Here is a 24,327-nt window from a genome sequence, read left to right on the forward strand (position 1 = left end):
TGAAAACTAATGTTAAAGATGTTAAGACTTTAATGAATATTAATATTAATGATAGAATTGAATTGGGATGGAATGTTGTTTAAATTATATACATTTATAATTTTTTTCTTTTTTTAAGGATATAGTGTGTATTTTAAGAATGTACCAAGCAGAATCCGAATGGAAGTTATGTATTATATTGAATGTTACAACCTTAGGGAAAAGATATAAAGGCGTCATACTCCAATTAGTAATTACAGGAGAAATTTTTGTTTAATGAGAAAAGATAATAGATCATTGAAACAGAACAGACAAAAAATATAAATATAATGATTTGAATTGAGATGAGATCATTAACATAAAATTGAGAAAATTAAAAGAGGGGAGAAGCTATGCAGAAAATGTAAAATAGTAATAAGATATGGAATAGAATATAAAAATGAGCATGAACCTGAATTTGTGTCTGTACGAAAAAATGTAACCCGGGATTATGCTGCTTTCAAAAAAGATGTTTTATTTGTATTTTTTTTTCTCTTTGTGAAAACTCCAATAAAATTTACAAAAAGAAAAGAAAGTAGAAGTACAAATAACAGGCCAATAGAATCTCTCCCTCCCTCCCTCCCTGTCTCTCTTGGCTGGCTATTGTAGTTCTTCTCTCTCTGTGTGTGTCTGTGTGTCTGTGTGCATGTTCAGGGGTCCCTTGACTGGAGCGGCAGAAGACCTGCCTCCCACCATTCTGATGGCTTCGCTGTGCCAGTTGGCGTCCTTCGTGGCCACCCTCACTGCCAGCACAGTTTTGCCTTGCGGCACTTATCAACCAGGCTGTGGGGGCTCTTGGGAAAAGTTTGCCGGCGTTGGTCCGCTTCCTCCTGCCCCTCAAGGGAGTCCACCCAGGCAAAACTGTGGGGCAAGGGGTGAAACCAGCAGGGCGGGTCCCACTGGTTCTCACAGCCCTTTTCCTTTGTTCCTCAGGCTGCTTCTGAACCCAGGACCCCTGGCCATAAAGCAGGGTCAGCAGGCAGCCTGGCTTCTTGGAGAGCGGGCTCCCCCAAATCCCATCTCTGCCCCGCCAAGGTCTCCTCCTGAGCTGATTTGGGACGTAGGCTCATCGGGGTTTCTTTTGCAGAAGATCCAGGCCCGGAGGTGCTTTTCCCAAAAGGCAACTGGACTTCCTTGGTTTTAGTTCCCTAGAACTGAAGAAGCTTCTTGAATGAGGAGTGAAATGCTTTCAGAGGGAAAAGCTAGGAAGTCCAGTTGCCTTTTGGGAAAAGCACCCATGGGACAACCGTGCCCAGGATGAGTGAGAAGCTCCATGGACACTCCAGACCAGTGACTGCCATGGATGCCCCTCAGGCACCTGCCTCACCCAGGTCTGCAGTGGGAGAGAAACTATGGGAATAAAGTCATCGATCGCCGGCCCACCCATGCCACATACCTGAGTTGGGGTGGAACCTGCCCACTGAGCAGCAGAAATTCTGCTGGCAGGCTCAGCTGCCAACTTGAGGCCTGGAGGAAAGCAACTCCGATGGTCAAGGAACACCCCTCGTGCCCAAAGCCCTGGGCGTTGTGGTCCTTGCTCATGGGGAGACGGGTGCTCTATTCCCCTCATTAGTCTGACTGCCCATTCTGGCACCTTTATGGCCTCCCCTGTGTTCTTCTGAAGTGTGATGCCATCTCAGGGATGTAGTCCAGGTGCCATCTCAGCATGGCAGTGCCACCTGCGGTCCCCGTCTTGATTATTCCTACCAGGGAATGAATTGCCCTTTTTAAACATTTCCCCATCTGTCTTGGTTTGGTTGCTCCAGCAGGACCCTGAATGAAGGGGCATTTGGGAAGGGGGCTGGGATGAAGTAGAGCCCACCTCCCCCTGTGTGCCCTTTGCTCCCTCCCTCTCCATCCTGGTTAACTGAATTTTAAATTTCCCTATTTGTTGTTTTTGTATTTTATTGAGCATTTTCATGTAATGTTTGCAAGCTCCCTAGAGTTGCTTCACGGAAGGAAGGAAGGAAGGAAGGAAGGAAGGAAGGAAGGAAGGAAGGAAGGAAGGAAGGAAGGAAGGAAGGAAGGAAGGAAGGAAGGAAGGAAGGAAGGAAGGAATCCTGCATCTATTTTTTGAGCCTTCCTTGCTCAGGTAACCTTCCTTTCTTCTCCCATTGCAGGGAAGGGTCAGTCATGCTCCAGATTGATGTAGACACGGAGAACGGGGGGTCTCTGTGTGAACCCAGATTTCCGGGTGGATTTCGGGAAGGAGCCGTGGGGTCCCGCTCGTGCGCACGACATGCGTTACCCAGGAGGAGACTGTACTTCGGACATCTGGGTCTGAGGTCCTCCTCCGAGCCCATCCTCTTGCTAAGCTAGCATTTAGGGGGCAGGAACGTGGTAGGGAGCAACTCAAAACCAATGTTGGTTTGAAACTTAATCCCGTCGCACCGATTTCCACATAGTCACTTAACCAGTGTGCTAAGTTGGGAAATAAGCTAGCTAGCTCTTCCTGCAGTCAACACTATGGAGCTGAGGGGCACACTGGGGTTTCTTCGTTGCTTTTCTCTCCTTGCTTAGCTGCAGGTACTACAAACTCAGCTCCATTCAGAGGAAGCCCCTCTAGATTCTGTTTCCCAGGTGCAAAGCTCTACCTGGGATTTAGGCCCTTTGGGGCATTTTGCTTAGGCAGACCACAGATTTTTGCAAGTCAGTCTTCTGACACAACTCTTGCAAATTGGTGGTCAGCAGAAGGATGCGAATAGCGGAATTAAGATTGCCGTTGTAATAAAAAGGTTTCTTGGTAAAACAGACTCCTGGGGATAACCTTTATTTCAAGTGGAGAGTGCCAACCGGTTGATACCCAGGGCCCTCAAAACAGGACCTGAGTTCAAATCTTCTACGTGCAAATGCACAGCTAGTATTATGCGTGTAAATTCACAGCTGTCACTGCACTTCTTTGAAGGGAGATCTATTGTAGCCACAGCTTTGCAGAAGAGCATCTGCACAATTCATCCTCAGCTGTGTGGAAAGCTGAACAGGAGTCAAATCAATGTCCTGAATCAGCAAATGAGGTTAGAGCCATCCATCCAACCTGGCTGTTGTTAACCATGTGACTCTGTAAAGGCCACCCATGATTCCATTGAAGAAATGCAACCCAACCTTTGTATAGCCTGCAATTTAGGTAGGAGCTGTCCCTGAGGATCTGTTTCTATGCCATTCAAAAAACACCTCGAAATACCTTCACTGTTGGAGTCTTTGTTAATTTCCTTTGTGGCTGGTTCTACGAAGGCGTTTGACCCGCAAATGCCTGGAAATCACTTCCTTCAATATTTGTGGCTAATCTCCACAAATCCTCCAGGTATATGAAAAGTAGGGCTCCCATTATAACCCAGTCCTACCCATAAGCCACCATCAGGAATTCCAGCCCCCATAACCGCCTTCTGCCGGCTGAGAATTGCCACCCTGAACTGTTCAGACCTGAAAAGGGGGAAGGTTAAATACAGAGATGGAAATTTCAATACAGAGATAAAATCTTCTCTGTGTGCTAATCAAGTCAATCAGGAAATAATGTTTGCATTACACGTCAGTAGCTAATTATCTCCATCTTCACCTCCCACGTTTCCTTCTCATCTCATGACTGACTTGCCACATAATCCTCAACCACGCGCCATAGGTCTGGCGAGGTGAGATGAAATCTGTAACGATGTTGTTGTCGTGATCCTTCGCTTCACTCCTGGCTCTTGAGGATGGTGTGGGGAAAGTCTACACGGGTTTTTCTTGCAATATCTTTCGAAAGCCTCTGAAGGACCAAGACTGCCTCCTTCCTGGGGCTGAGAGAGAAGGGCTGGCTCAAAGTCACCCAGTCTGGCTTCCGTGCCTAGAACAGGGTTAACATTTATGGTTTCCAGTTGTCTAATCCATTCACCATTATGCCAAACTAGCTCTCCATCCATGGCAACTTTAAGACCTGCAGGATTTCAACTCCCAGAATTCCCCAGCCAGTGTGAATTCTGGTAGTTGAAGTCCACAAAAAGTCTTAAAGCTGCCAAGTTTGGAGTGCCCTGATTTAGGCCATAATTAATGTTAGCTGCAGGAGGGGGATTTTCCCTCCAGATGGGGGGAAGAATGCCCTGTTCTGCCACAATGGGGCGCTCGCACACTGTGCCCAGGCAGAGTCATCCCCTGGTTGTGGGACAGCCCTGATTCAGGACTTGGAAGCAACTCCAACAGCCCTCAGAGGTCACACCTTCAGCACCACATTAAGGGCAGGTGGCAAAGGAGGAGGAAGGAGAGATTCTCAGGCAGTTTGTGAGTCTGTCCATTTGAAAGCGGAATGCCAAGGGCTCTAAGGCTTCCTCTCTGTGTTCACAGTTTCATTTTAAGCAGTTTAATTGATCGGCAAGACAAACAAAAGCCAAATAAGCTATCCTTTCCCCCCTGGTTCCTTAACCTGAAACGGGTTTGCTTTCACCTGCAGTCACTTGAGAAGCCTTTATTTGATAAAACGAGGGAACTTTGGAACGCGCGAGGTAACTTTTGCGTCAACCATTGCCTGGTGAGGCTTCCTCCATGGAACCTGAATCAAACTTTGAACAGTCTCAGTCTGTAGTGTGGAAAGGGAACTTCACGAAGACAGTAGTGTCACAAAAACAGGAAAAGCCCAAGGGGAACACCAGGTCAGCCAGAAAACAAACTTACATAGGAAAAGGAATCAAATAAAAAGAGTGTTAAAGAATCCCTATAGACAAAAGCCTAAGGAATTAAGAAAACTAGACAAATAAGAAAAGGAAACAAAAAGATAATTTAGAAAACCCTTACAAACACAGGACATACCAAATAAGCAAAACAAACAGACAAAAGACACAAAATATAAATTACAAAAGGGACAGACAGGAGATTGCCACAGAACAAATATGAAAAACTATCTTAAAGCTAAAAGAGATTAGAGAAAACCAATAATACAATCTGGCCACCCCTGAGTTTGCCTTCCGACACCCACGGAGTTTGCCCTCCGGCGAGAATAAAGACAAACTCAAACAGGATTTGAAACATTAGGCACAAATACAAACACTCACACAAAATCAACTTACAAAGGGAGAAAAGGGTATAAAAAACCAGGGACTTACCATAAGAAGCTAGCTAGCCCAGGAACGCAGACTTCTCGCTGTCCTCCGCCTTCCTGAAAAATAAAAAGATCCAGCTTTCAAGCAGTTGTCCGTATCCTTGCGCCGGAGCTCTCCCAGCGGGAAAATCGAATCCTCGAAAGAAAGGCATTTTGACACCTTTCAACAGTAGAATGTGAGAATTGGAAAAAGAGCTTTGGAGATCACCTAGATCTTAATTCCCTTGTCTGGCATGGGAATGCCGAGGGATCCGACTTTGAGTCCTTTCTCCCACATTTGAGACAATGTTACCACGAAGTCCCGTGAATGTTGGTCAGTAGAGCTCTGTTTTCTATCAAACCCAACAAAGGTCATAAACAGGAGGGTAGAAGAGTAATGTCAGGGTTCCAGAAATTATCTGTTCCAATCAGTAACTCCGAGACAACCATAATCTCAAAGTGCTTTATTGAAACAGAAATTTGACACCTCTGTGGAATTCCGAAACTAAAGTTTCCTCTCAGATTTCCCACAAGACTCAACCTACATCCACCCCTTTTCTTTCACATCATAAATCATGTGAACCAATCACCCTTCAGCTAAATTCTTGCTATACCACAGAGAATGACCTGGAAGGTTTGATATGTCTATTTTGTCTACTGAAAGCTACTCAACTGACAACAGCCGCCTTCCATCCTCCGCTGCTGTGTGGCAGCTTTTAATAAGGATCCCAAAGCTGAGATCGAGAAGTTAGAATTGCAACTGTCGCCGACATCTTCTCCAAATTCCAAGAAAGCTCTGTGCCACATCACATGGGTCCAGCAAGCACTCTCAGCTTTGTCCTAACCTAGATAACTTTTATTTTCAGTAGTGGTAACTTCAACCTTATCCTTGCCTTTTGAGATTATCCCAGTTTTTGCATTGAGGAGACGGGAAGGAGAGAGAATTAAGAGTTCTGCTGTTCTGGCAATCAAGCTGGAAAAGTACCATGTGGACATAAAAAGGAGAACATTGGTGCTGTGCCCTGTGTCTCATGTGCTAATAATAACAGATAATCAGAGTTGGAGGGGACCTTATAGGTCATCTAGTCCAACCCCCTGCCCAAGCAGGAGACCCTACACCATTTCTGACAAATGCCAGCCCAGTTTCTTCTTGAAAGCCTCCAGGGATGAAGCTCCCACAACTTCCAAAGGCAATTTCTGTTCCATTGGTTGGTTGTTCTCACTGTTAGAAAGTTTCTCCTTATTTCCAGGTTAATTGTTCAATTTCCATCCATTATTCCTTGTCTGGCCTTTGGGTGCTTTGGAATAGCTTGACCCCCTCCTCCTTTCTGTGGCAGGCCCTGAAATATTGGAAGACCGCTGTCATGTCTCCCCTGGTCCTTCTCTTTACTAGACTAGCCAAGCCAAGTTCCTGCAACCGTTTGTTATATGTTTTAGCCTCCAGTCCCCTAATCATCCTGGTTGCTCTTCTCTGCACTTTTTCTAGAGTCTCAGCATCTTTTTTATAATGTGCCAAGCTGCTTTTCAGGAGCTCAGCATTTTCATTTGGTGGGTCTTTGTTGTGGTTTATTAGCTTTATTCTGGTTAGGATTGGCATCCCTTCTCTGAATTATGCCTGCTAAGCTCTTCCTGTTGCTGAGTGGCAGCCATTGGGTCGAGCCTTTGATGACTCCACTGTGGGAATTTCAGAAGCGATTAACTGAGTCCGAACCTCCCAACTTCCTCTTTCAAACTCTTTCTTTTAGCTCTGCCTTCTTAGCTAGAATTTTACAACTTTTTCTTATCCGCTCCTGCTCTTCATAAAAGTTTTACCTGTCAGCTTTGGGATCCTTATTAAAAGCTGCCACACAGCAGCGGAGGATGGAAGGCGGCTGTTGTCGTTTGAGTAGTTTTCAGTAGACAAAATAGATATATCAAACCTTCCAGGTGTAGCTCTATGGTGTAGCAAGGATTTAGATGAAGGGTGATTGGTTCACATGATTTATGATGTGAAAGAAAAGGGGTGGGTATAGGTTGAGTCTTGTGGGAAGTCTGAGAGGAAACTTTAGTTTCGGAATTCCACAGAGGTGCCAAATTTCTGTTTTAATAAAGCACTTTGAGATTGTGGTTGTCTCAGAGTTACTGATTGGAACAGATAATTTCTGGAACCCTGACACTCGAGACTTCAAAAGAACCAAGAATCGAGGATGCTTCTTGGATGAGAAATGAAATATCTTATTAAAAATAAAAAGGAAGTACACATCTTTTGAAAAAGCAACTTTGATGTCAACCAATTCAAAAATCTTTGACTGACCCTGAGGGGCAGATGACGTGCAGGCTGGGCTCCATTCCTTCAACCTCAAATCATAAAACCACCCCCAAATTTTGTAGCTTCTGTTTCTGGCGGCCTTCCATCTCTAACAAATTACTCTCAACAGGTTTCTCTCAAAGTGCTTTTTCCCCTTTTCATCTGGTTATTTAGATCTGAGTCAACAAAGCTATAAAGCAGGAAGATGCGATGGGAATCCAGATAAGCCTTTCTGAGGACACAATCAAGAGGGGAAAGAGATGAAACAAAAGTATTAGAGCCTCTGTCAAAGGACGCGGAGCAAAACTTGGTCAGCTCCCAGGGGATATATATAAACGGGCTGTAAGCAAGCTGGAGAACTTCAGGACTGCAAGCAGAGGCAGAGCAAAGGAAAGCAATGGAAATGCTCAAACAGAGAACAAGAGATGCCAAGAAGGAGCTTCCAAAGCAGCCGAGCAAAGGTAGGAGGAAGTCCATCCATCTCTTGTGTCGGAGGCACCTGACGTTTTCGCCGATGTTGCCTGTCCACAACCTTCCTGAAAACACCTGTGTCTCCCTTCTGATCCACAGAAGCTAAATCTCTCTCTTCTTTTTTTAAAGAGGGGGACGAATGTTGCTCTCCGATGCCCTTGGATGCCATGAAAGGTAAGGAGGGGTGATATCCTCCCGTTCTGGAGCGAAGGGCAGGGCAAGAGATGTTGAGTCCAAGGGCAGAGGTGAGAGGTGGGCTCACACTTCATATTAAGCCGCCGTGTTGTGGTGTGTTGGAACAAGCTCAACGAACAAGTTGAGCCATTTGGCATGGGACAACTGATCTGGCATCAGAATCCCTTGACCAATGATTCGGTCCACAGCAGGGGTGAATCCAACACCCTAAGAGCATGGGTGAACACCAGTGGTGCCTCAGAAGAACTGCTTTAATTTTCATGCCCAGGAGCCTAAAATGTGGCTATTCTCCCTAGGACCACGAGAGGAGCTGATGTACGTGCTCTGCGTCTTAACCAAGACGGGAACCCAAATGCCCGATTATCTCGCCACGGTGGATGTGGATCCCAAATCTCCCACTTATTGCCAAGTATGAGGATGCTCAGTTATTTGGGACAATGTTGTGAAGGCTTGTATGGTTTCTGTTCTATCGCCAGAACAAAGTAGACTCGAGACCGGAGTTGAGTTCAGCTCTTTATTTAACTCTCAGTAACTTCAACTAAACTCGAGCCGCAGCAGCCTCTTTTATAGCGGCTGCTCGTGGCTCGCAACCAATGGCATCATTTTAAACCTCCCGCCGTTTAGGCGGCCAATCATAATCCGTTGGTAACCACCAATTGCTAGGCGGTAGTGATTGTCCACTCGGAACGTAGTATTATGAGTATGCAAATGTCTATATACAACACCCCTCCCCTCTTGGTATGGTCCAACCTTACGTGACGTAGTCACGCAAATAGGCGGGGCTTTTGTGGGTCCTACTTGACCTGCGCAGCTCAGTCTCTGTGGTGTCTTCACTTGGTTCGGATGGGATCGATGTTTCTTCTGTTCTTCTCTCTGGAACCTCCTGGAAGGGCGAGCCAGTCATGCCGCTCCTGCCGTGCTTTGTTAGGTTGGTTGGTTGGGCGTTGTCGCTCCCCTCCAGCCTACTCGGACAGGCAGAGTTGGCTCAGCTGCTTCTTCCCTGGTTCTCCTCCAGCTCTCTTCTTTTGAACTCGTCTATTGGTAAGTGGTTTTTATTTGTTCTTGGGCTTTCTGTTGCTGGTTGGCGGCCTGTTTTTAATTGTGTTAAAAGAGGGTCTTCCTTTTCTTTATTATTTAAAAGTTCCCCCCCCCTCTCTGGTTTTATTATTACTTATTGGCTGTTTCATATGAATTTGCTCTATGTTTCGGGGTGTGTCGGTGTTGCATTCGAGGTATAGGGATCGTAGTTGGTCTATGTGTCTTTTCCAGGTTCTGCCGTCTGTTGTTTCTACTCGGTACGACGGGGGGCCTGTTATTTGTGTTATTGTGGCCGGTAACCACAATGGGTCTCCAGTAAGATTTTTTGCATATACCAGGTCGCCTGGTATAAACGTGCGGTACTTACTGGAGGAGTCTGGTGGCTTCTCAGGGTTGTAGGTGGGGTGTAGTCTGTCCAAATATGTGCACAATTTTCTGCCCATTAAAAGTTCAGTTGGGCTCTTGTTTGTTGATGTGCACGGCTTTATATGTTGAATTGTGAGCATTGTATTTATTTTGTCTTGCATGTCACCCCCTTCAAGTTTTTCTAATGCTTCTTTCATGTATCGAACCATGCATTCCGCCCGTCCGTTCGCCGCCGTATGAGCTGGTGCTGTCAGGGCATGTCGTATGCCTTGTTCTGCGAGGAATTGTTCAAAAGCTAAAGCTGTGAACTGTGGGCCATTGTCCGAGACTAACACGTCTGGTAATCCATGAGTGGCGAAGAGTTTCTTTAGTTGTTTAGTGACGGCTTCAGTTGTTGTTGAACTCATGATGCTGACTTCCAACCAGTTCGAGTAGGCATCGACGATGATTAAAAATGTATATCCCTTTGTGGGTCCGGCGAAGTCTATGTGGATCCTTGACCAGGGGCCTCTGGGTGTCTCCCAGTCAAGGACCGGTGCTAAAGGAGGGGTAGGTCTGGACGACTGACATTTATTACATGTTCTTACCCAGGTTTCAATGTCTTTGTCTATTCCTGGACACCAGACGTAGCTTCTGGCCAGGGACTTCATATTTACCATGCCCGGGTGTCCTTCATGTAACATGTTCAGCACATCTTCTTGTAATTTTCTTGGAACAACAACCCTATCCCCCCACAATATGCATCCCTTTTCAATTGACAGCTCAGTTTGCCAGGTTTTAAATGGTTTAAAAGTCTCGTTTTTGTCATTTTCCGGCCAGCCCCTCCCCACCCAGTTCAGGAGTCGGGCCATTAGTGCATCTTTTGCGGTTTCCCTTGCAATGTCCAATGCGGTGATGGGCAGGTTTGACATTGTTTCAATTTGCAGGGTGCGTGTGGTGGGAGCTGGGTCGTCGTCATGGTCTGGTAGGGGTGAGCGTCTCAATGCGTCGGCGTGGGGTATGGCTTTTCCTGGTCGATAGACGAGCTTGTAATTGTAGGCTACAAGAAATTCCGACCATCTTGTCATCCTTGGAGACAGGATGTTGGGGGTGGCCCTGTCTCCTGCCAGGATTCCTAGCAGTGGCTTGTGGTCGGTAATTAAGGAAAATGTCCTACCATAAAGGTATTCGTGAAAACATTTTACCCCCGAGATAGTGGCTAAGGCTTCTCTGTCCAATTGGCTGTAGTTTCTTTCTGCTTTTGACAGCGTTTTGGAATAAAAGGCGATCGGTGCCTCTCTGCCACCAGGTAGTGTGTGGCTAAATATTGCGCCTACGCCGAATGCTGAAGCGTCGCAGGTGACAGTCAGTGGTAGCGTGTCGCTGTATTGGATTAATACGGATTTGGATGTTATTAAGTCCTTAATTCTTTGGAATGCCGCTTCTTCTTGTCAGCCCCATTTCCAAATGGCTTTTTTATCGAGTAGTCTATGCAGTGGTTCCGATATTGTTGCCTTCTGCGGCAAAAAGACATTATAAAAATTACTGAGTCCCAAGAATGCTTGCAAGTCTGTTTTGTTTTTGGGTCTGGGTGCTTCTTTTATTGCTCGTATTTTTTTCCGGTGGGGTGGATTCCTGCTTCATCAATAAGATATTCTAGGAACTCGACCTGATTTGTGGCAAGTTGGCATTTTTCTTTTTTGACCTTGAGTCCTGCTTCTCTAAACTTTTGCAAGACTGCTCTTAGCCGGTCCTTTAGTTGTTTTTTATTTCCAGCGGATATCAATACATCATCAAAATAGGGAACCACCCCTTTTAGTCCTTGGAGGAGGCATTCCATCAGGCTTTGGAAAACGCCGGGGGCCACGCTGACACCAAATTGCAATCTGTTGCATTTAAAAGCCCCCCTATGTGTTACAATAGTTTGTGCCTCTGCCGTCTCGGAATCACCCAGCAATTGTTGATATGCCTGCGTGAGATCGAGCTTTGCAAAAACGTTTCCTCCCCCCCAATGAGTGCAAGAGGTGCTGGACTACTGGAACAGGGTATGCGCTCTGCTGTAATGCGTGGTTCAGGGTGGCCTTATAGTCACCGCAGATGCGCACGGAACCATCTGGTTTCACGGGAGTCACAATCGGGGTTTCCCATCTTGCATGGTCGATTGGCTCTAGCACCCCTTGTGCGATGAGTTTGTTCAGCTGCTCATCGATTTTTGGCTTTAACGCAAAGGGGACGCGTCTGGCCTTTAGCCGGATGGGGGCTATGTTCGGGTTCAGGCTAAATGAGATAGGGGTCCCACGGTACTTGCCTAGCGTCCCGTCGAATACGTCCTGGAACTCCTTCATCAGGCTTTCTTCCCAGTCTGTCTCGGTGACGCTGTTGATTCCTGTCACTTTGATCCCCAAAGGCGCGAACCATTCTAAACCAAGCAGGCTGGGGCAGTCTCGGTCAACGATGGTCAACGGAAGAATTTCAGTGTGTTTCTTGAATTTTACCTTGAAATGTCCCAATCCAACTACTGGAATCTTGTTTCCTTGGTAGTCTTTTAACGTCAGGCTTTGCTCTTCGAGTTCTTTTCGTCGTATGTCTGGTATCAAGCTTTTTATTGTGTTCCATGATACCATTGACAGATATGAGCCGGAGTCCACTTCCATTTCGCATGGCTCTCCCTCTATTTTGATGTTTATTCGAACCTTCTTAGCATCAGTTGCTCTGGCATTCCCAATGATAATTGTCTGGTGTGTTTCTTCCTTCTCGTCGAGCCGCTGACTTCTATTTTCCTGGTTCCAACGACTTCCGGTTTGCTTCTCCTTAGTTCTGGGGGGGTGCTGCCTCGTCTTTTTGGACTATAGCTCTTTTTGTTTCGGCAGAACCTTGCAATGTGTCCCCGTTTTTCACAGTGTCTGCAGATGGCGTCCAAAAAGCGGCACTCAGAACGTGGGTGATTTCCTCCGCATCCGGCACATTGAAATTCAGGTTTCCTTCCCCTTTTTTCTTGCCGGTTCCATTCTGACTGGACCCTATGTACCTCTTCATCTTCTTCCTCAGAGTCGGTTGATGACTCGATGTCTTCATGGTGGGTGGTTGCGGTAGTGTGTTTCTGGGTACCTTCCACTTTCTTTTCTCTGCTCTGGCTTGGGCTGTTGGCCGTATTCATTTGCTTCATTTTCGCCGCAGATTTTTTTGCTGCTTCAGCTGCGGTTGCCTCAGCGATGGCTTCAATTAGGGTGATGTTGGGTCGATTTAGTAGTTTGCTCTGCAGGGTAGTGTCTCTCAATCCGAGGACCACTACCACAATCTATCGCCAGAACAAAGTAGACTCGAGACCGGAGTTGAGTTCAGGTCTTTATTTAACTCTCAGTAACTTCAACTAAACTTGAGCCGCGGCAGCCTCTTTTATAGCGGCTGCTCGCGGCTCACAACCAATGGCATCATTTAAAACCTCCCGCCGTTTAGGCGGCCAATCATAATCCGTTGTTAACCACCAATCGCTAGGCAGTAGTGATTGTCCAATCGGAACGTAGTATTACGAGTATGCAGATGTCTATGTACAACAGTTTCCCTTTCCTTGGGCCTGTCTTTAAGATCTTGCGTTCCCATTGGTGTCATAAGTTGAGGAAAATTTATATCAACATCTTCAGACACATTCTCAGTTTCCAAAACACTTGGAAACCTGGGAACAATTTACTTTAATCGAATTAAGGGAATCCTTTGTTCTAAGCCCAGAAAAGCTCAGCCGTTTCCAGCGTGTTTCAAGTCGTTCTGTTCCTTGGTATCTCCTGGTATCCTCAGGCATATCTGCTATTTGCACATTTTTGTGTCAGCAGTCATGGTCAGTTACACCTACGCACAGACACCTTAACCAGGTGCAGCTGAGGCTGGAACTATGAGAGCTGTAGGAATCCTAAAGGATCATTAGCTGGTACCGCAGACTCCTATGCTATAATGCACTGGGCGTGCTCACAATCCATGAAGAAAGCAGGTGATGCTCAGATGCCGGCTCTTGCCTTCACACATGCGAGCACTTCTGCTCAAGGGTTGGAATGGTAGAGCACTTTTGCGCAGAGAGGGCATGAAGGACTGGAAGGGAAGAAAAAGGCTGTGAGTTTTAGGGACGCCCGTCCTGTCACTGTCCTGCTTGCCAGTCGGGAGAGAAACCTCTATTCTGTCAGTAACAATCCACAACCGATGCAATCTTCCACCGAGCAGAAGTAGACCTTTCATCCCCTTCTTTTAATGACAACCCCGCATAGTCCCTTGTGGGGAGGAGTCTGGGCAACTGAATGGAGTTGAGTGTTTACTGGCCGGATGCCCTTCCTGTCACCAATGCGGAGCTTTCTTCAGCAGATATAGTCTCATTGTGCTCAAGGAGAGAAATGTCAAGCAGAAGTAGACCTTTCTTTTTCTTTTTTTTGATTTTTTTTTTAAAAACAAACAAACATAAACAAACAAAACGTAAAACATAAAAACATAAAACATCTTTTTTGAAAGCAGCTTGATCCTGGGTTACATCTCTTCGTACAGACACAGATTCAAATTCATGTTCATTTTATATACCATTTCATATCTTATTACCATTCTACATTTTCTATATAACTTCTCCCTTCTTTTAACTTTCTTAATTTTATTTTATTTATTTCATCTCAATTCAGATCATTATAGTTATATTCTTTGTCTGTCTTGTTTCCAGCTGTCTATTATCTTTTCTCATTAGACAAAATTTCTCCTGTAATCACTGATTGGAGTATGACACCTTTATATCTTTCCCCTAAATTTATAACACTTAATATAATACATAACTTCCATTCGGATTCTGCTTAGTACATTCTAAAGTTACACACTATATTTTAAAAAGAGAAAAAATATGTAAATATATAATATAATTAAAACAACAAATCCATGCCAATTCAAATCTATTGTTAATATTAGTATTCATTTAAATCTTAAACATTTTACACATTACTTTTCAAATAAGTATCATACTTCTATGGGAACACTTATAAACTTTCCACAGTTGCTTCCCCCCACTTCACTCATATTTTAAAACATTATACCATTAAAATGTTCCCATTCCTTCCTAGTTCAATTCTCTCATTTATTTCATTTCATTTATTTTGTTCACAAAAGTTTCACTGAGTTACACTGAGTATTTTATCCCACTTTTTAATCATATGTTGTTTCCAATTTTCTAACATTGTTTCTAAGACAAATATAACAATACAATCTTATGTACCTTTGCAGAATCACTTTTTCAGTTAAATTTTTACCCATTATCTCTAAATAAATCCTGTTTCTTTACATCTTGCTCCACACCTTTGTAGCTTCTCTTCCCTTCCTTCCTCCCTTGCTTCTTCTCTCTGTCCTTTTTACCCCCTTGTCTCTCCACCTCCATTTCCCTCTTCTGTGTTCCCTTTCTCTGTTGCTTTCTGACATTATATCCACTTTTCACCTTATTTTTCCCTTTTTTGGTTATTTTTTGGGGTCTTAAAGTCTCCATTCTCTTTCCCCCCTTTCCCCCTTCTTCCCTAGGTAAAGTTATTTGTTCGTCAAAGATGGCTTCTTCTTTGTCCCAATCTTCTTGTTGCGTAGTCTTTTCTTGCAGTTTCTCATAGGTACAAATCGCCATTTCTAAGAATTGAAAAACAGAGCCAATAGAGCCCTTCCCTTCTTGTTCTTCTTCTTTATATTTTTTAAATTCCATTTTCAGTTTGTCCACAAGTGATGCCATTGTAAAAAAAATTTCAAACAACCACCCAAGTGTTTTTAGTCATTCAAATATAGTTTCCAAAAATCCCAAAGTCACCAAGCAATCCAAATACACACAAGCTGTTTCTTTTAACACTTTCTTCTTTTTTCACTTTCTCTTCCTGGGGTTGCTATTTAGTTACAAAGTTCCAGTTAAGATGTATCTTTTAGAAGTCTTGTTAGAATTTAATCAGATTCTTTTAAATTCCAGGCAGTCTCCTCTTTCCAAATCCTACTCTTATTCTTTTCCTCTCCCTTCCCACTTACAGCAAAAAAAAATAAAAATAATAATGTTCAGAAATCCTTATTGTCCCCTTGACATTTAATTATCCAGTTTAATTACCTCTTGATGCCAAAGCGGGTTTTTCCGATTTCTCATTCATCTCTGTTCGCTGTCAACATAAGGAAGGAGAGTGAAAGAAAAAAAACCTTTCCCTTTTCACTTTCGTTCGCTGCTTCCGAATCTTCTTTGGGAGCTATGTACCTTTTTAAAATTTAAATTCCAGGATACCTTGTTCGTTGCTTCTTATCCCGGTCAGCCAAAACTTTCACTTCTTAACTTCCTCCTGCACTTTCTTTTCCGGATGAGTGCTTCTTTGAGGCGGCCATTTCTGACCGCCGCTCGTTCGCCTTCGGGAAAGGGAGTTTAGCCAGCTGGGGAGGAAAGATGTGGCTTCCCGCAACCCTGCTGGGATCTCCCCCCTCTTTGTCACCTCTACGGGGTGGCTTAGCCCCAAGCCAGACTGGATCGGGACGCTCCAGCGGCGAGCCCAGGCAGAAACCACGCATGATCGCGGATTCCTGCCTGCCGCCGAAGCCCTGCAAACCGGAAGACATCTAACCCAAGCTGACAACATTAAAAAAGGCACATTTAATCTCTGCCTCTCCGATCTTTCCCCACTAGGTTATTCACCGGCTGCAAATGCCCTACATTAATGATGAGCTTCACTTCATGAGCTGGAACACTTGCAGCAACCCCTTGGGAGACACCACCAAGAAACGCAACCGGTTGGTCATTCCGTGTTTCAACTCTTCACGGATTTATGTGGTGGACACCGGGACTGACCCGCAGGCTCCCTGCCTGTTTAAGGTAGGCCGGTTGCAAGCCAGGGAAATGGCTCGCAAAGGACTCTGGGAGGGAATGCCAGGGACTTTAAACCTCTGATTATAACTCCTCTTGATCCCTTGACCTTCCCTTTGTTTTGCCCCTGACCTTTTTATAAGTGATCCAAGCCAAAATCCATTTCCACAGGCACTGAACAAAAAAAAAAAAATACATACACCCAATTTTTGTGATTCTCAAGGCTTCCTGCAAAATCGCTGAGTAGAATTTATTATGCATAGAATGAAGAGAATAAAATCAAAGGGAGGAGCTCTTGTTGATTTTAAACAGAAAAGGAAAATAAGTTAACAACCAAGACCCCACTTTTGCAAGATGAATAACTACAGCATAAAAACCAGGTTACCATTCCCACATCTGCAATTTATTGCAGTATAGAAAGAAATCCTGACAAACGACCCAATAACACAAGAGATGTCACAATAATTTTCAAATGTTTTATTTCACCCTGTCACATTCCTATCAACAACCCCCATGTTTCACTGACCGCTGGTGGGCTCTGGAGTTTTTAGATCAAAGCAATTTGAAGAATTACAAAGAAAAAAAACCCAGAACTACAGTGCAAGTTTTTATTTCCTCTTCCTCTCCCCAACCTTGGCAGGTGATTGAACCCAGAGAGGTCTTCTGTAAAACCAAACTGGCTACAATACTCGCCCCACACTGTCTGGGCAGCGGAGAAGTCATGATAAGCTCCCTAGGGGATCTATTGGGCAATGGAAAAGGTACCACTGGGCAGACGTTTTCCCAAAAGGGGGTCCAGATTGAGGTACTGTGATGTGGCTTGGAAGATGTTGGGAGAGAAACTTTCTCCATAAACTCCCAAAACTTTAATGTTGAGCCCTGGACTCTCTTCCAGGCTGTTGGACAATTCTGAGGGGGGCAAACTACTTTCAGCCAACTCTTCCTGGGAATCACCTACATCTGTTTGAATTCATTTGAACCCTGAACTACAGGTGCGTTTGTTCTTGTGGATACGGAAACATGGGAAGTGAAGGGTACCTGGAACCGCCCTGGGGATGAGGCTCCACTCGGATTTGACTTCTGGTTCAAACCAAGGCATAACGTTTTATTCAGTACTGAAGCGGCGATCCCCAAATTTCTTGTAGACGGGTTCAAACCTGAATTTCTGGGGAAAGGTGAGATGACGGAACATTGTCCAAGCTTAAGGTCCAGCGGTCGGGGTATTGGACTCTTTCCTAAAGTGGGACCCAAGACTTCTTGTGGAAGGATGGCACTGAGGGGTGTGTGTGGGTTGGTGGCTATTTAGTCCAACCCTCTTGTCTAACTAGAGCTAGCCCTTCCCTAAGAGGTGGCAATTCAACTCCTGCTTGGAGGTCTCCAACATGAGACGGAACCTTTCTGAATACCCTTGTCTAGCAGAAGGCATTCCTACTCACCAGGAGAAGTCGAGATGATTCTTCTCCTTTCCTCCCTTCCTCCTTTCCTCCTTCCTCCTCCTCCTCCTCCTCCTCCTCCTCTGCAGACTACTATGGCCGCCGCCTGAATGTGTGGGACTGGACCACCCACTGCCTCGTTGAGTCCATTGACATGGGGGAGGACACTGTCCCCATGGCAGTCCGCTTCCTGCATAACCCAGATTCCTCACACGGCTTTGTCAGCTGTTCCTTTGATGGCTCCATACATCATATTTACAAGGAGGAGGTGAAAACAAATTGCATTCCTTTCTCTTTTGCCCACCCTCCCACCCCTGCCCTTTCCATCAGAAAGAATTGGCACCTGAGGTTTCAGCTTAGAATAAAAGAAACAGGTAAAATGCGGTATTAAAAAGAGTGCATAATAGTCCTCCACTTATCACCATGGTCATTAAGTGAGTTATATGGTTACTAAGCAAAGCCAGACTTCCCCACTGAATTTAAAAGCTCTGCGTGTTCCAACCAACCCTGTGTCTCTTGCAGGACGGGACATGGAGCACAGAGAAGGTAATTCAGATTCCAGACAAGACGGTCACTGGGTGGTACTTACCCGAAATGCCAGGTAGGTAAATATAGTACAGGGGGGGCTTTTGTTCATATTTGCCTCTCAACCCTCTACCTTCGTATGCATGAATGTATATGCTGCCCATTTTTCTGTCATGAGGCTCTGGAGGCTTACGACATGATAAAGCAACAGTGTAAAATATTAAATATAACCTTAAAATTAACAGAGAATTAGCTATGTTGGAGGGGAATATGAAAAGGAGTTTGCACCCTCCACCTTCAAATTAAGGGTTTTTAGCATCTTTTGAGTACAGACCTAGTGTCTTCATGGCTGAAAGAGAGATCTGCAGCTTTTGGGGAGATAAAAGTTCTTGAAAATGTTGCATGCCGGCACTTTCTCTTCTCCAGCGTACACCACTTACTTAATTATTTCATTGGATGACCGTTTCCTGTACCTGAGCAACTGGTTTCATGGCGACATTCGACAGTATGACATCACCGATCCCCACTGCCCTCGGCTATTGGGCCAGGTGAGCTCCTTAGCACTTAAAGGCCAAGAAGCTACGAGGAAGCCTTGGGGCCCTTGCAGAAGTCTCTCTTTTCCACCATTGGAACCGGGATGTTGGGTTAAGCGGAAAGCTTAATTCGCAGCCCTCAGTTGCTGGCCAAGAACCCCCGCAGTCTGGGCGGAGGAAGAGCTTAGGGAAGGGAAAACTGTCCTTTGGCCTGAACTGACCCTTCCTTTGAGTCTTGCAGGTGTTTGTAGGAGGCAGCATCTACAAAGGTGGGGTGGTGACTGTGATGAAGGATGAAGAGCTCGACTGCCAGCCAGATCTCCTCGTGATCCAGGTGAGCCTCCTCCGTTTTCTGAGCACCAGCTCTCCCTGGAAAACCAGTCAGGTTACACAACTAGACGAACCGATTCTACTTTATTGTAAGGCTACATTAAGAGAATTGTACATTTTACATTTACATTTACATTTTATTTTATTTGATTTGTCAATCGCTTACAAGATACAGGTATAAGAATAAATATAGTTCTGTATACATGAGATAGATACTTATAAGAAAAATAAAAAACAATAGGACAGAGACGGTAGGCACGATTGGTGCGCTTATGCACACCCCCTACAGGCCTCTTAGGAAGGGGGTGAGGTCAATAGTAGAATAGAATAGAATAGAATAGAATAGAATAGAATAGAATAGAATAGAATAGGGAAGGAGTTGAAACAGTTTTGTCCGGGATGTGAGGGGTCTGTAAATATTTTCACCGCCTCTTTTGGACTCTTAGAGTATGCAGGTCCTCAATTGAAGGCAGGTGGGTAGTAATTGTTTTTTCTGCAGTCCTAATTATAGACAGTCTAAGGTTAAAGTTTTTGGGGTTTGCGGAAGAAACCACAGAGTCAGGTAGAGTATTCCAGACATTGACCACTCTGTGGCTGAATCTTGCAAATTTGAGAATATAACATTCCTGCTGCCACTTTGAACGGCTTGATCCATTTGGTCCTTCCTAAGATTCTTTCTCTGACTGTTAAGCCACCAGCGGCTCCTTCCTTTCATCCGATTGTTTCCTAGGCAGCCTCTCTTCTGCTGCTTCCCCAAGGTCATGCTTTACACTGAAACAAGATCCTGGTTGGAGGCAAAGAATCATTTTTCAACAGAGAGCATGGCTTGTTTTCTGTGGGACTCCTGGAAAGCCCACCAAGGAATCTCCTGCAGCAGATTAGACTACGGAGCTATATATAAGCCTCCTTGGACCTCCTATATTTCTTGACCACTCTCTGTGTTTTTTTCCACCTTAGGGAAGGAAAGTATATGGGGGACCCCAAATGCTCCAGCTCAGCTTGGATGGAAAAAGGCTTTATGTTACCAATAGTCTCTACACACAGTGGGATGAGCAATTTTATCCCCAACAACAAAGGTAGGCAGTCTCTCAACAGACGAAGAACATTCAGACCAAACTCCCAAGGAGGTGGGTCTTCCCCTCCTTCTCCTTCTTGTATTGCACGCCAAATCAATGTTGTCCCTACTTTCTACTACTTTGTTATGGTCTATTTATACTGGAATGGCACAGAGTTTGCCCGTCCCTCGAGTGCCCTAATGGGGTTTTTCCAGCATTATGGAGGCCCCAATAAGCAAGCAAACGACCCTCCTTCCTAACCTCAAATTCTTCCTTTGCAGGGATGGGTCAGTCATGCTCCAGATCGACGTGGACACAAAGAAGGGGGGTCTCTGTGTGAATCCAGATTTTCTGGTGGATTTTGGGAAGGAGCCGTGGGGTCCTGCCCATGCACATGAAATGAGCTACCCGGGAGACTGTACTTCGGACATCTGGGTCTGAGTCCTTCCTCTGAGCCTCCCCGCTTGCTAAGTTAGCATTTAGGGGGCAGGGAACTGAAGCAGAGAGCAACTCAAAACCAGAGGGTTGGTTGGTAGTTTAATCCCGCCGCACAGATTTCCATGTTTGAGGAGGATGTGAACAGAGAAATTGTCGTTGCAATAAAGTTTTCTCAATAATACAGACTCTTTTTTTTATAATTTTTTTTTAAGACAAACATATACAGACAAAAACATAAAAACATAAAACCATCTTTCAACTTTGTACATACAGTGTGTTAGTTGGTTACAAATCTTTTGTGCCATCCTTTCATAGTCCTTACTCACAAGTTGTAATCATTGTTGTAATGACGAGGCAGTCGAGTTGTTTGATCATGAACAACTGAATCATGATGATCTTTATTGGAGTCTAGTCTTGCATTTATACACATTTTTAGTTATCCTCCATCACTGATTAACTTTGGTTACTGCCTAACTTTCATTACTGTTTAGCACAGTAATCCATACAATTAATTATCTCTAGTTAAAGTCTAACGTATGTCTACTTCCTCTCTCTAATCCTCCTTTAGATTAGTGACTTTGTTTACCTGAGTTGTATTTGCTTGGAAACATTCTTTATCTGAGGTTTGCCATCCGAGATTGGAACATTCCTGCAATTACAACTCTACATATCCTCGTTTTTTATTTTAAATGGAGGATTCAAAGATTTATGAATGTATCGCAATTGTAGAGGATTAAGAGAGGGGGAAGCACGATGAAACAATGCGAATAAATTTGGAATACATTGAATAAAACAACAGGTTGCAATTAGTACAATAATAATAATTATAGCATAAAAGAAAAAACTGTCTGAGCCAAGACCAATCAGGGAGCCAATTGGTTAGCCACTCAAAAGGTGAGTACTGAACATGGATATTATTTTGAATGTAGGATTGTAAATAGGCAAGCTCATCCTCAATAGTTTTATTCAAAGAATGAAAATGCACAGCACATCCACGGTGTCCAACTAACGTACAGAACCCTCCCTGACAGGCAAAACGCTGCTGTAAGACATCTTGATTTAAGTCTTCTATTTCATGCTGCAAATCAGGAATAATAGCAGCGGTAGCATTGATGGATTTTTCAAGTCTGCAGGTGAGACCAAGAATAGATCGTCTGTTTTCTTGAGCAATTATGCCAGGATAAGAGCCTAGAGTAAGGACTCCTGTAACGGCCCCTGCCAATGCACGGCCAAATGTAGAACCAGAAGACAATTGTGTGTCAATAATAACTTCATCATTACATGTAGGCCCCAGAAAGGAATGCCGCTGTCGAGTTGATGGGAGTGTACCTATTTGAACAGGTAGAGTAAAATAACCTATAGCTGCACATTGATAATTCTGAGGATGCACATTGGTGGCATATTTATCAAAAAAGAACCACATGTTAGGATCTTTAAGCTGCCATCCAGCGCATATCGATCCTGTATTAGAGTGATCAGAGGCATTAAAAATAGGAAAATTGTCAGGATACATATCAGGAGCTATATTAATTCTATGCAAAGAAGAATTAAAGGTACCTGACAACCAATAGTAGTCAGAACAATAACTATAATTCCCCAGCTTTTTAAATATGTGTTGAGCAGCATCATAATCAGACCAATTATGAAGCCAAGTGTGTTTAGCATGACAACAGAAACACAGACCCCTTGTAAATTGACTAACTTTCAAGTAACGGCAACGGACAGAATTCAATTGCATAGTGGGTGTAGAAAATAGCCAGGAGTGTGAAATAGATTGTAGTTGTGAGACAAGAAATATAGAAGACATGATCAAGTTAGGGGTAAAAGAAATTTGACCAAATGCCATTGGGGGCTCATAGTATAAAGTAATATTTGTGCCATGGGTCATAAACATGTATTGGGCATGATGAACCCACAAATTAGGGTTAAGACGAACCACAGAAGTGTCATTTTGAGCAGAAACACCATTAACCATAAACAAGAAAATACAAAGTAAAATGGTAACAGAGTTAGCAGTAAAAATAGCAAAAACAGCAGCAACAAGATTTTCAGGAGTCTGAGGTAATGAGGCCTGTTGCAGTTGTTGTTGAGCTTGATATGTAGTAGATTTAACCTGGCCCCAAGTGATGGGTTGTGGGTGCATCGACCTTGGGAGACGGACTTCCGTGTTCAGATGAAGATTGAAATCCGGAATCGGGTTGTGAAGGCCCTGATGCCATGCCATGATACGGACGAACACAGCGCGCTGGAACCCACACTGCTTGTCGAGTAGAAGGATCTTCCACGGCGGCGTAACCACGACCCCAGGTGATCAGCGGTGTAGGCCCTTTCCAGGTTGGATCTGGAGCTTGGCGATACTTTACCAAAGGCCTTGCTAAAGATTCAGTAGTTTGAAAATGCAAATTAACAGGTGAGTCTGCAAGAGAATCTAAAAAGGTTAAATAATTCCAAGTATATAATGCTACAGCAATGAGATTTTGAATCTTTCGCAGATGGTAAGGGCCAGACTCAGTTTGTAATTGTTTCTGAAGCAATGCCTTAAAAGTAGGATTATTTCGCTCAACTATAGCTTGACCCTGAGAGTTTTAAGGAATTCCGTACACTAAAGTAATATTCCATTTCTGACAAAAGGTTTGAAATTCCTTACTAATATAAGCGGGGCCATTGTCAGTTTTAAATTGAGAAGGCCAACCCATTACAGCAAAAGAGGATAGGCAATGAGAAATAACATCTGAAGTACGTTCATGTTTTAAAACAGTAACCCAAAGGAAATGTGAATGAGTGTCAATAGACATATGAAGATAACAGTATGGCTTAAAGGTTGAAAATTGAGTTACATCCATTTGCCAAATTTGATTAGCTTGGGTTCCTCATGGGTTGACACCCACTGGAAAGGGAACTGCCAGTTGCTGACAAGCTGGACAAGCACGGACAATATCCCAGGCTTGAGATAATGAAATTTTAAATTGCTTTGCAAGCGATTTGGCATTTTGATGAAAATAAGAATGACTAGCAACAGGATCAGCAAACAAAGACGCAACATCCTTTAAGGATTCATCTGCCTTCTGATTTCCTTCAGTCAAGGCATTAGTAAAGGGAGTATGACTTCGAATGTGTTCTAGATACAAAGAATACAAGCGAGTTTCCAAACTATTCTTTAAAGATAAAAACAAGGATAACAAATTCTTATCCAAAGAGAGAGCACAATAAGAAAAGGGAAGAGATTGGACACTTCTGGTTTGCAAGCTTTCGGCGGCGGCAGGGATTCGCAACCGCACAATCCCTGCTGCGTTCACCGCCAAGGTTCCCCCGATCCATTTGGATCTGGGGGATATAGCTGCCCCATAGAGGCAGCTGAAGACAGGGGGGATCTGACAAGGGGTTTGGGGGTGTCGCAAACCCCCTCCCCAGCCAGCTAAACCCCCTTTTCCCGAGGCGGAGGAACAGCGGTCAGTAATGGCCACCACGAAGAAAGCTGCAGCCGGGAAAGCAGGTGCAGGAGGGAGAAAGCTGGAAGAACAGTGAAAGTTGCTTGTAACCGGGACAAGATGGGAGAAAGTGACCTGGAACCTTGAAGGCTGCTAAGTATATATTATTCCTTGTGAGAGTTACAAGCTGCGAATACTCTAAAGGGGAAAGTTTTTTCTTTGTTCTACTCTCCTTCCTAAAGTGACAGCGGAAAAAAAAAACTTTTTTGGTTGTGAGTGGGAAGGGAGAGTGAAAAAAATTAGAGCAAAAATTGAAAATAAGGAGAAGATTGCCTAGAATTGCAAAGAGTTCTTAAACATT

The 24,327-nt window shown here is 44.3% G+C and overlaps 1 protein-coding gene across 1 annotated transcript; it reads left to right on the forward strand.

Annotated features, from left to right (window-relative positions):
• Positions 1-7,038: 7,038 nt before the first annotated feature.
• On the forward strand, positions 7,039-20,717 carry LOC113429134 (methanethiol oxidase-like). Its single transcript, XM_087967664.1, has 12 exons — positions 7,039-7,810; positions 7,950-7,994; positions 8,312-8,424; positions 16,048-16,233; positions 16,865-16,985; positions 17,217-17,399; positions 17,747-17,925; positions 18,180-18,258; positions 18,609-18,730; positions 18,957-19,049; positions 20,003-20,121; positions 20,382-20,717. The coding sequence occupies exons 1-12, from the start codon at positions 7,747-7,749 to the stop codon at positions 20,539-20,541; spliced, it is 1,464 nt and encodes a 487-aa protein (XP_087823790.1). The 5' UTR covers positions 7,039-7,746; the 3' UTR covers positions 20,542-20,717.
• Positions 20,718-24,327: the final 3,610 nt, after the last annotated feature.

The sequence above is a fragment of the Notechis scutatus genome, chromosome 5 (assembly GCF_049901735.1).
Source record: "Notechis scutatus isolate UNSWTSFEM ecotype Mainland chromosome 5, rNotScu1.2, whole genome shotgun sequence".
NCBI classification, from domain to species: Eukaryota; Metazoa; Chordata; class Lepidosauria; order Squamata; family Elapidae; genus Notechis; species Notechis scutatus.